Below are 13,051 nucleotides of genomic sequence, written 5' to 3'. Positions count from 1 at the left end.
GTAAAGTGTATGTTAATCTCTATCATTACAACTAATGTCTCTTGGTCCTTATTTTGCTTTGGTCTACACCGTACTCATTAACATCCATGTGTGTCGTCCTACTTGAACCACGAGATACATTAAGAATTAGATTGGCGATCGACAGTTTTGGAATTTGATTATCGTTGATAATTTCACTTCAAGTCAGCGTCTTAAGCACACATCATATACTGTATAGATTATTTTAAATGGGATGCGGCATCACAATCAAATTAATGAAGATCGCCTTTAGCGTTATTCGGTTTCATTCTCTAGGCTGTTACTTAGCTGGATGAATGTACCGAGTAAAGGAGAAACATGTAACATGCGAATGTTATAGCAGTAAGTCAATGCTATTTGGTGTGACTACTTTGTGACGTAACAGGTTTTCAATTATTTTTCTATTCAAGAAGATGTCATATTTCTCATCGATTTTTAAATTTAAATTCAGAAATGAAATATGTGTTTGTCTTTTTAATTTTTTTTTGTTAAGCGGAACTTTTTCTTCTTGTATGCCTGGCGGTTCTGTTGTTGTTTATTTGTTCCCATTCATGAACGCGATATTAGTCATTTTGAATTGAAAGAAAGATTTGAATTAGACATATGTGATGCTCGTTAGTTTGCATGTTGGTTCCGTTCTTGATGTCCCTTCATATGCGACAGTGGAATGGTGGTTGTCGGAATTTAAACGTGCTAAGCAGAGCCTTGGGGATGACGCCCGTCATGGAAGGCCAGTTACTGTTGCAACTCTAGAAATGGTTAATATATTCCATGATATTGTTATGGCTGACAGGTGAGTTACTGAGAAATATACAGCCTTTACAGTTGGGATTTAACAGGAACCGTTGGATACCAAGACTGTTGACAGTTGATCAGAAGTACACAAGTGGACTTTGTTGTGTGCTACCCTGAACCTTTTTGTGGCAGATCCTACTAACTTTCTGAAAATGTTTTGTGACCATGGATGAAACGCGGGTCCATCATTTCACCAGAGGTCAAACAAAAGTGTAATGAACGGAAGCGCCGTGAACCAACCCCGCCAGAGAAGGCAAATACTGTTCCATCAGTTGGAAAGTTTATGACCTCTGTTTTCTAGGATGTGGATTTAATTGCATTTTGATGGTAGATGGTAGATTATCTGCAAAAGGGGCAAACAATCAATGACATCACTTCTTAGGCAGTTAAGAGAAAACATTAAACTCAGGCGCCGTAGAAACCTCAGTAAAGGTGTGTTGTTCCACCAGGATAATGCCCCTGTTCACAAGTCTCTCATTACCATGGCTGCAATTAACGATTTTGGCTTTGTTTTGAGCATCCAACTTAATCGCCTGCCCTCGCTCCATCAGACTTTCATCTATTTTCAAATTTGAAAAAGGCCATATCCGGCACCCACTTTCGGTCAGATGCTAACGTTATACATGCGGTGGAAGACTTTCGGAACCGTCAAGAAAAGGCCTTCATTAAAAGTGACATAGAGACATGCTGACATTGGCAAAAGTGTATAAATACGGAAGGGAATGATGTTGATAAATGTTGTAATTTTTCTGCAAAAAGTCAAATTTGAGGTTTATAACTTATCAATCAGCCCTCATACTTTGTTCTCATTTGAGATCGCGAATATACTTACTTGGATTGACAAAGATTTACCTGGCAGATATCGTCGATGAATCAGAAGACGCTTATTCTTCCGGAATGCCTTGTCTTATTGTCCTTGTACTTTTTAAGGTGTCTCCAAATAAATCGTCCGTTGGTCAATATTTTGTCCTTGCTTTGTTAAATTTGAGTTTGAATTATGATTACAGTTTGCATGTAACATTTTGATTTTTGCATTTTTTTTATCGAATTTGAGCTTGAATTCTGTTGACATGTCGATACTTTTGGGTCACAAGGAATATACCATGGTCACCATTTGTGACGTCCGGCGTCTTGGTATTTAAATACTGACTAGTAAAGTCAGTGTTTGTACATAATAATGAATTTTCTATTCAAGTTTAATCTTAGGTGATAACTGTCAGACAAACATATTTGAATGATCCCCACTTAGACAAATAATTTGAAAAAAAAACATATTGAAGTACATCCCTGCCGTTAAACAAAGGAATGTCCTTTAAACCTTTTTCTTGTTAACGCGATAACTTCCACGCTATACAACCTTATATTTATACGATCTCGGATAAATTTGACAATAAAACCGATTATACCGTAATTCACTGAGTTATGGCCCTTTGCAGTTTTATTATCAAGGCTATGTGGACACCATAACTTAAGTAAATATGTGACCTTTGATGAATCTTTTTCTTTGACCTTATTTAAATAAGATTTCAAGTGATGAGTTCTAAAATGGGACCGACATGATTAAATTTGAGAGAGTTATTTACTTTTCGTAGTTTAATCACCATGGGCATTGTGAACAGAATAACTTTAGTAAATACGAAAAGTGTGCATGAAACTTTCTATCAATAGCATCACAGCTCGGCAATAGGATAGATTCAGCCTAACTTACATGTTTATGGTTCTTTGCATTCTGTATTACTATTGACCTTTTTGCACACGATAATTCATAAAATCTGAATAGATCTTGATGAAACTTGGTATGCAGCCTAACTTCATTAAGACATAGGATGGTTTCAACAATGAATATTTGCATTTTGTAACGTTGGACTTTGTGAGCAAGATAATTGGAGTAAATATGAGCGGAATAAAATGGAAATTTTGTAGGCAGTCATTATTATCAATAAAATCTAAGATGAGTTTAACAAAACTTCCGGCTGTGGTCAATCATGTGACCGTATAGGCCCATGGATCTCTTATTTTTGTTTTCTTAGAACTAGGTCTTGAAAAATTGATTCATTCTTTACCTGAAACCTTTTCGTCATGATTTATCATACCAAAAGATTACATGTAAATCCATATGTTGCAAGTTACGAGAAATATTTGCTCATAATCATCCATCTAATAAATTAAGGTATGTCTTTAAACACCGCCATTTTTCGCTGTTTTCGTTGCTAAATTTAAAGGTCACAACACATGGCTAGATATCTATGACGAATTTCATTTTATTAATGTACAAGACATGCTCACCTTTCCAGTCCTGTCAGATTCGTTGATTTCTTCGTCAGTGGGAGTGTCTTCGAGAATATTCTGTACGCTCTCTATATCGCCTTCCTGGCAGGCCTCCAATAACGTCAGGTCGTCATAGAGACAAGCAGCATCGAAACTTCCGGTGTCGTCATCCTCTGAGGACGTACTCATTATGGCGTCTGTGTGCCGTACATATGACTGTAAATATAATAACATGACTTGTTCAGTAAATATATAAATACATGTGCTAATCTTTGAGTATTTCACGCATCAGAAATTATACTATACGCCTGCACGACGGATATTTAATGACCCACAGGACATATGTATAGCAAGAAACGGCCTCAAACTGACAGAAACTGGCGCAACACCTTACATTTAACCAACACTATGTAGATAAAGAACTCTCTTTTAAGACAACGGTGCAGAGAATGTGTCGGTTTTTTAATATTGCTGTTTTCGGCTGTGTTACCTTTGATCTACTTATTTGGTTGGGAATAGTTTCGTCCTAATAACTGGTAACGCAGTATCTGTGTTTCTGTAAATATGTCTTCTCTCCTTTGATTTGATGTAACCCGGACGAGTACGGGAAGTGTTTGTTGCCGACATATGCAGCAAACTTTGTTCCTCGGGCACATTGATGTTATTCACATCGTCCATACAAACGTAGAACAGCAAATGTTATTAAAATGAATTTAGTCTGCCGCAAATGTCACGTTGAAACTCTAATAAGAAAAGGTCTGTACGCCGTTTTAGGGAAAATAAATTCAAGCGGACTCTTGCATGTATGGTGCATCTCCTTAACAATTAACAGATAATTAAATCAACATTGCAGCAATCAACCTGTGATACCGTGGAAAATTGTAACAACAAAACTGTCAAAACCCCAATTAAATATTGACGAAAGCAATTAGTTTCTCATTACTAGTCAGGTTTTGCTTCAATAAGAAAGGAATGTGGAGAATGTTGATTGTTTTCGGAAGCAATGAACACATGTACTACACAAGTCAGTTATACTAGAACGTGTTACATTACCAAATCGAGGGCTTAATGCGCTAAGACACATTTCTTCCTGACCAGTATATACAGCGGGCTTTTTTTTTTTTTTTTTACATCTCTTTCCAACAAAACAAAATTCATGGTCTGTGAATGATTAAGGATATATATTCCATCCTTGATCTAGAAACACCATAAGATAATTCGCCAACTTAGTTAGACCATATGAGAGTACATCAACCAACACGTAAATATCATCCTAAGATCAATCACAGTTAAAATACACAAATACTAGTCCTAAAATAATGGTCATGTAAAGCATTTTTTAATTGGATAAGTTTCATGATCTAATCCACGATATACTCATGAATTCTGACGCTAGTGCAAAGATGGCGGCCATCTTTCCGGTGAGGCAGATGGTCGACATCGACACGGGAGAAATTCATTATAACGACGTGCTAAAATGTGTCATCACTATGTGGAGTTACGATAATGATAACATGTGACTTTTCCGATTCACTTTTTTTCTCTACTGCAAGCGAATTTGTCAGTAATATGATTCGACTTCGTCTCGAGTTAAAACCGAATTTCATTACATAATCTTCAGTTTGCAACAAGCATTCAATCTCCCTTATATCACACGGTGAGTTAGCGATAGTAATACGAAACCCGAATTCCGCTAAAAAAGAGATAGTGTTTCTGAATCCAAACAACTGACGGGAAAAGACATCCTCCAGAGATATTCGTCAACAATAAAAAAAATCTGATAATTGACGCTGTCAGCAAATATATAGACAAAAAAATCAAAACATAATGTGCGAGAAAACGTCTGAATAAAAAGCAATATGCTTGACATCATTGTTTAGCAATATTCTATGGAATATTTCATACGACTTCATCAAGCTCCCATCAAAAACATTCTCGAGTGTAATCAGACCTCAGCGTTGATCAAACTAGAACACTTGAAAGGATTTCTCAAGTAAGAATTTAATGCAGAAAGCACTGTTTATTTGTTTGTCATGTTAACATGTTAAAACCGACATTTCTATGTTGACATTTACTTAGGAAGCAACCATTCTAAATTTTTTTGTGTTAAGACCATTATAAAAAAATTGATGTTGTCACAGATAAGGAAATCAACTGAAGAGGTTACGAACGAACGACATCCATTTGCTACTAATAGCCTGCGTAAATTCGAGTTTCAATTGGTTTAAAATGCTCTATCGGATGTCACCGTCTCCAATGACAACAGGACATGGAGGACAAAGCGTCTGACTATCTGTTTGTGTCTGTATATGAAGACACCTAGTGAACATCACCTTTGTGTACTGAATGAGGAAATCTTATCGGGGTTTGTTTGGAGTGTTGTTATTCTACGTCACGTCCTCCTTCTTCTAGGCCCAAGGAGACCTCAACGGACCTGCTGCATGTGAAACATTTGAGCGTTCAAGGCTGCTCTGGAGTCGACAGTTCTCCTTTGATTAAAAAATATTGTTTTTCTATCTCTTTCGTCTCGTGTTTTCATTAACCATAATTGTATTCTGAACTGTTTGTCCGCGGCTGACACAACAGATACTCGAACAAAAAAAAAAAAAAAAAACACGATGTGTTTTAGAAAAAGAAGTTATAACTGACTTTCGATGTGTACATAAAATCTGGATTAAATGCGTGCTGAGAGCAATTAGGTCTCGACTGAATAAAGATATGAAATTTAACAAGCTTTAATTTGACAAATAAGCTATTTTAATATATAATGACGACATCGTCGTTATTGTCAGTCGACCAATAACAGAAGACATTGGATTCCATCGGCCAACTCAAGCAGAAAGGTTAAGTTATACAATATTTTGATGTCGTATATAACTTCTAGAAAATCTCCGCGGTTCCGAATCTCTCGGTTTACAGCACCATCCATTTGCATTTGACTGGGCGCATTCATTTAAATGGTTCTGTGCGGGAAGCGATAACACAGCGCAACTCTCAGGCTGGTAATTTGAACATTCTTTAAACATTATCGGCTTTTCGAAGTCCAACCAATTACCATACTGAACACATTAGGGAACGACACGGAGTATTCTTATAGTATATTAGACGCATTTGGACAGAGTATTGGGACAAGAGAGGATGGTTTACCATAACAACATAACGACACAAATTTGAATGTGTAAGCCAGTATTCGGTTTAGTAAACTCTGTTTTGAATTATGGCTTAATAACATAAAAATAATCAAATTTAATCATTTAAGTATTTATAATTCTCAATGACCGTAGGTCAAATTTTATTTCAATGAAGAAATTAATAGATTATGTAACTTACAAGTCATCAACGGTTTTAGTAAAATGATACAAAAATAGATATACATGTATTGTGAAAAAAGCATTACAAAACAAAAACGAAAAAAAATAATTTGAGGACTTTTGGTGAACACAATACTTATAGATACCGATTGAGCAAAATATAATCGGCCACTCATTCTTCTGAGACATTACTTGTGTCGACAACGGTATAAGGTTATGTATTAGACGATCTATCTGTAGCCAATAATCGATTAATGGGTTGACAGGTGAGTCGGAATAGCAGTATTACCATATAGAAAGGTGGGTGTTGGAAGTGCTAAATGATACAGAAAAGCCGTTTACATACATACAACACACAGGGAATCACACTATCATTGGTGATCGAGTTTCATACCGTTCATAATTAATAGTAAACATTATGTGTCGATGTCGTGAAATATGCCAGTCTGTTGGTCTACGGATTCTAAGTGGGCGTACATTGGTGACTACAAAGCCGACGAAATGGGAAAAGATGGTTTCCCTCCCGCGTGTATATATGTTATAGACAGATTACCTGTGAAATAAACATCTACATTTCTTTAAGGAAATAACAGCTAACCTGTGCCTATGTATTTCAGTACTGACACCTTTGATCTAACTCGTGAAACAGATCATCTAATCAGTGATACAATATATTACATATGTAAATGTCAGTTTCCGCTTACCGTTATATAAGTACGTAATATGATTTGTACATTTAATTCGTGGAAACAATACAGAACACAGCAGGCCTCCTTCTGTACCACTCTTTCCGTCTGATTTTCCTATCCACAGAACACGCTCAAGTAAAATTCTATTATTCTCCCTTCAACTGTTCACACTTTCTTCCGACTTGACTGCCCGAGGCGTTTCAATATATGGAATATGTTCGATCATAACGTGCTGTCAATATGAGATAATCTATACTATCACTCTAAACTCTCTTCTCGGCTCACTGAGAGTTTCCGATAGCCACTGTCCATCTTGGTCACTCTAATGGTTGACGCTAGGTGGCGTGCCTACGACACCCAAAGGAGTGACGCCACCATGTAGGATCGTGTGAACAGTTATTTTCAAGAACATCTCTCAATTTCTGTATTTACCTGTTTAGATTCAACATATTGTTGTAATGTCATGACAAAGTACTTCCTCATGGTATTTCTTTTCGTGAATCTAATTTCGCACTATTTCAGTCATTACTCACGAAAATTATTTATCTATGAAAACTCATGACCACGCTTATCAATGCTGTAATCTGTTCCAACAAGGTCAATTCAAATACTTTTAAGACCTCATTTAAGTAGAATACTGTGTTTTCACACTGCAACATCTCCTCGAAATTGGAAACAACTTGGAAACAATTGAGAAAACCTGGACAGAGTGTACGTTAATCAATAACCAGAGGCAAAAAGGGACATGATCTGAGTCATTTTATGGCATCGTGTTGACATTTGATCAAGAACGAGATCAGCAAAACAAACTACTCATCCGTCTACTCATCGAGTTCAAAAGAGTGCATCTGCGACGTAGCGTCTCACACAGTTTGGACGTCTTGGCAGGGAAACATGAATTGTTCCTGACAAGTAGCCACATGTATCTCTGTTCAACGATTGTACTGTACAAAACAGAATAACACCTTTCAGTATCTCTCTTTTTTACAAGGGCCAGTACGAGTATTTAATATAAACAGACAGGTGCACAAAGTTACATTATTTTCTCAGTGCAAACGTCTTTTAAAATTATATCGTATGAAGTTTTCCTGGACGAAATGGTCCATTCCATGATTCCTGTTCTTCAAAGCGTCATCCCAATGAATTGACGTAACCTGGTCATCCATCCAGGCCTATTATACTTACATCCATAGTTGTAAGCTTATTATCGGCTCGAGACCAACGCAATTATAATTAATCCATACCGCAATGCATCTATTTTGGACTCGTTTAGAAAACTGGATTTGTTTGTAATGCTCATAGGGCATTGTGAAATAAACATTAAAGTATAGATTACAAACGCGAAAGATCATATGTCCAAATCTGATGACAAAACAAATCACATTTTATAATACTAATATTGATCCTATTACGAATCTGGGTATATATAACTTGTGAAATCCTTGTCATATCGTAGTGTCAACCTTAATAATGGTTTTTATTTCATGATTTTTATTCAATTAATTTGTTATTTTTACCAAACATATTAGTTTTTGTCATTAATCAAATATTACGGTGTATTTCACATTGAATCCTGGACATTCCCTACATAAACTCTCCCTTATAAGCATGCTTTCATTGTTATTACACAAACAGCTCACTATATGTATATATCATGTTAGTATATATATTCGAAATCAAAGAAAATGTCAAAAAACATATAATATACCAGAACTGTAATAGGATATTCGTGAGTAGACAATACACAATTATATCATAGAATATACCCTTAAATGTACAACTTATCCTCATCTGGACACTTAAATTGGAGGCGTTTTCTTATGGAATCCTGATGTTCTTCGGAATTATGACAATCGAGCCATTTAACGTCCACATGAGAGACAAAAATGACGTACACTTGGTTTATTGGTATAAATGTACTATATGCTGAGGAGCTTAATTTGTTGGCTTATGACGTTTTAGATATACATGTATGTATGCGATAGAACAGCAGTTGTTATTTCCTTAACGCCTGTTCTCTCTCTCTCTCTCTCTCTCTCTCTCTCTCTCTCTCTCTCTCTCTCTCTCCCCTCTCTCTCCCTCCCTCTCTCTCTCCCCTCTCTCTCCCTCCCTCTCCCCCTCTCTCTCTCTTTATATATATTCAAATATAAAAGTTAATTCTCAGTGTCCGGTGAAATATAATAGAATGACGTAAAGCAACACGTCGAATTAAGCATTAGCGCTTTCATTCCTGTTATCCACCTTTGTTATTACGTCACAGACATCGTATCTAGGCAATTTATTAAGCCTTGTGAAGATTTAGTTATTCTAATATATATATGTATAGATTAGTAAGCTCGGATATCAATAATAACACTGTTTTACCAATAAGAACTATTCATTACAAGCAAACAAACAAACAAACAATGTTGTTTTCGAGCCATATTTGGATATTTCATTGCCGTTTCTGTCGATGTATCGCTTATCTAATCTAAAAACCAGAAGCGTTAATAGCCCATTGAGTTACTTTATTTGCACGTGCTGGTAATTACGCTGTCTACAAAGATATTGTTATTCGATAAGATGAGAATGATTTCGGGCGAAACGACAGATCTTGATTGTGTCAAGGACTCTGGTACAAGAGGCTCAAGTGTCAATAACAGACACTATTATAAAACTGGCCTGGTGTATGGATGTTAGAATCGTATCTGTTGTCCTCATTGCATGATCGAAGAAGGCGACTAAAATCAGGATATCAATCTTCTGAAATACATTTCACTTCTAACGCCTAACCTGACAAGTTGGTAACATCACACCTTTGACATTTTTGTCGATCAACATTTTAAGTGGGGAAGGTATTGCCGTACATTTGAAAGAGTTAGCGATAAGGATTGATGTGCATGTATCCGTATGTAATCTGGTGGATGGAATACTACCGATTCCACTAACACTTCAGTCTGATCGCAATATATGAATAAACCCATCATCAGTGGACAATACCTTCATATGGCCATCTGACCGTAACTGTTACGAGCATGTTAATCAACCGCAAACGCAATGTCAGGATCAAGTATACCGAATGATACAAGGTCACCCGACACACCCGCCTGTCTAAGACAACGGACTCTGTCTGAGACAAACAGACTCTGTCTAAGACAAACGGACTCTGTCTCAGACAAACGGTCTCTGTCTGAGACATACTCTGACTGAGACAAACAGACTCTGTCTAAGACAAACGGTCTCTGTCTGAGACAGACTCTGACTGAGACAAACGGACTCTGTCTGAGACAAACAGTTTCTGTCTGAGACATACTCTGACTGAGACAAACGGTCTCTGTCTGAGACATACTCTGACTGAGACAAACAGACTCTGTCTGAGACAAACGGTCTCTGTCTGAGACAAACGGAACAAACGGTCTCTGTCTGGGACAAACAGAACAGCGAACAAATCTGCAAGGAAGTTGTTGGTAATAAGGTAAAAAGTATCAACGGTAACAAGGTGAAGTTGGATGCAGCAAGGTCAAGGATTTTAATTGAAACAAACCCAAGATCAGCAAGGTCAAGGATGTCAATAGTAGCTGAGTCATGATTGACACCTGTAACTAGGACATAGATGTAACCTGTGCACGGTCAAGGATGTCAACAGTATAGGGATTAACGACACAATATGTAACAATGTCAAGGACGCCAACTTTTACAAGGTCAAGGCATTACATATAGCTATTGTAAGATTAAAGGTGTCACTTTATCAAGGTCAATAGTGTCACCTGTAACGACAAGGTCAATCACACTATATGTAACAATGCCAAGGATGCCAACTTTTACAAGGTCAAGGCATTGCATTAAGCTATTGAAAGATTAAGGATGTCACTTAAGTAAGGTCAAGAGTGTCACCTGTAACAACACAGCCAAACATATCAAATGTAACAAAGGTTATGATGCCAAATCTAACAACACTAAACCACTCATAGGAAACCAACCAAGTTCAAGGAGAGCAACTATATCAATGTATACTTGCTTAACCAAAAACTTTTATATAAATTCTACACCGTAATTTCATTATTAAGAATTCTCAACCAAATTCATAATTTTGTATAAAAATTGTATTAAATTTGAGTAGTATGAAATTATACTTATGAGAAATGATATTTTATATCATACTCATTCAAAAATTTTATGAACAGCACATTGTTGACATGGTCCCTCTCATTTGCCTAAGTCGTTAATGAAGAATCACAATCTGAGTTACTAAGGCACTTTAATGTATCTTAAGATAGATCAAAGAATTTCAGACATAAATGCTATATACGATGCGTCAGTATGTATTTAAGTGTTGTATATGAGGTTACTGTACGCTCCTGATGGTATCAGACCTAGAGGCTGACAAATAACTATAAATCACGTGCAACACATTGTTTATGTGTGGGTGAGCAATGCTAATGACAGATCTGTTATAATAATTGTTTTGAACAACTGCCATCGTTTAGCATGCAGTGTCTCTACACAACATTACACTAATATATTCACAATAATTAGTCATCGCGTCCACTCCTTTGGTAATATTGTATCATTCAACAATGTGCAAATACACCAAAGAAAAATAAATATATGATACACAAACAAAAACAAAAGTAAAGCCCACATGTTTGTGATGCATGGGGAAGGGCCGGGTGGGGTCGGTGGGTGGGTAGGGTAGGGGATAAGGAAGGATTACAGGAGGTTATAGTGTTAAGTTGGGGTGGTGTTAAACACAAATATTGTGTCATCTACCTTTCTTTGACTATAGTAGGATACGCACTGTTGACGCAATGGATATTCGCAGAAAAGACAAAAACTATCTTCCATTTTGTTTTTGTTTTTTTGTATGTAGAAGCATATTTCAGTCGGAAATGGTTTAAACTATCAGTGAGTTTTTTATTTCCATTTCAACACGAAATCACGGATCTACACTTTTGAAAATCAATCTTAACAATGATAAATATGCTTGAAGAAAGCTTGTCAATTATCTTAGGTTATGTATCCTTATTAATGAAATATTTATTTTTGATTGGAATCAGGAGACAAGCTTCAAAGGATCACTGATATAAATTGAAACACTTTAATTTGGTATATACGGTGAAAGGCACGTGGATCACGTGATGAAATAATTTGTAACAACACATACATTGTAATACTGCATAACGACACGTGAATGGCAACACCGCAATATACGTATTGTAATGATTTAAACAAATATGATATATATATTGCAATACTTAATTCCAACACATACATTGTAATACTTAATTCCAACACATACATTGTAATACTGCATAACGACACGTGAATGGTAATACCGAAATATACGTATTGTAATGATTTAAACAAATATGATACATATATTGTAATACTTAATTCCAACACATGCATTGTAATACTACACCTGTACTTACAGAAATGTATATCGTAATAATTCATACCTACGCAACACATACATTGCTAATCTTTGTACAGAAACATCCATTGTACTACGATATATATATATTTATATATATCATCATACTTTTAGCGGCACGGAATAAACATTTATATTCTTTATTACGATATAAACACTGTAATAATTTATATTGATATACATTGTATTATATTACTTATACAGATACATTCTATTACTTCGTGTCGACACAGTCTTAATTGAAATATATTCTCGCACTTACTTGACTTGGTTGATCCAACGCGTGGTTTTTCATAACCATATAAATAAACACCAAACGAAACAAGACTTCATGATAGGCAAAACATATCTCCTGAACAATCGGACATGCTTTGTCCCGGAACTAGCAACAAGTAGAAATCAGCGGTACGTTTAAAGAAATGATTCAGCTGGTTAGAATCACTGTTAATCTACTGACAGTTCCACTACAGAACAAGAGGAGTGGCGTGGTCAACACTGTTTACACTGTGATGGTGAGCAAATAATAAATCGAGAAATTCAGCCTTGTTATATATTAT

General features: G+C 36.1%; 1 protein-coding gene across 1 annotated transcript in view; it reads right to left on the bottom strand.

The window, feature by feature from the left end:
• LOC132552054 (ankyrin repeat domain-containing protein 33B-like) overlaps nt 1–12,789 on the bottom strand; it is a 36,883-nt gene extending 24,094 nt beyond the window's left edge. Inside the window, exons 1-2 of the mRNA XM_060216194.1 lie at nt 12,757–12,789; nt 3,100–3,297 (exon numbers count right to left, since the gene is read on the bottom strand). Of these exons, the coding sequence (XP_060072177.1) occupies nt 3,100–3,297; nt 12,757–12,789 (231 nt within the window). The remainder of the gene's footprint in view (nt 1–3,099; nt 3,298–12,756) is intronic.
• Between the last annotated feature and the right edge of the window lie 262 nt (nt 12,790–13,051).

This window comes from Ylistrum balloti, unplaced genomic scaffold, assembly GCF_031769215.1.
Source record: "Ylistrum balloti isolate Yb309-2 unplaced genomic scaffold, AGI_CSIRO_Ybal_v1 Utg370232, whole genome shotgun sequence".
In the NCBI taxonomy this organism is placed as follows: Eukaryota; Metazoa; Mollusca; class Bivalvia; order Pectinida; family Pectinidae; genus Ylistrum; species Ylistrum balloti.
This window is presented reverse-complemented; position numbering and strand designations above follow the sequence as displayed.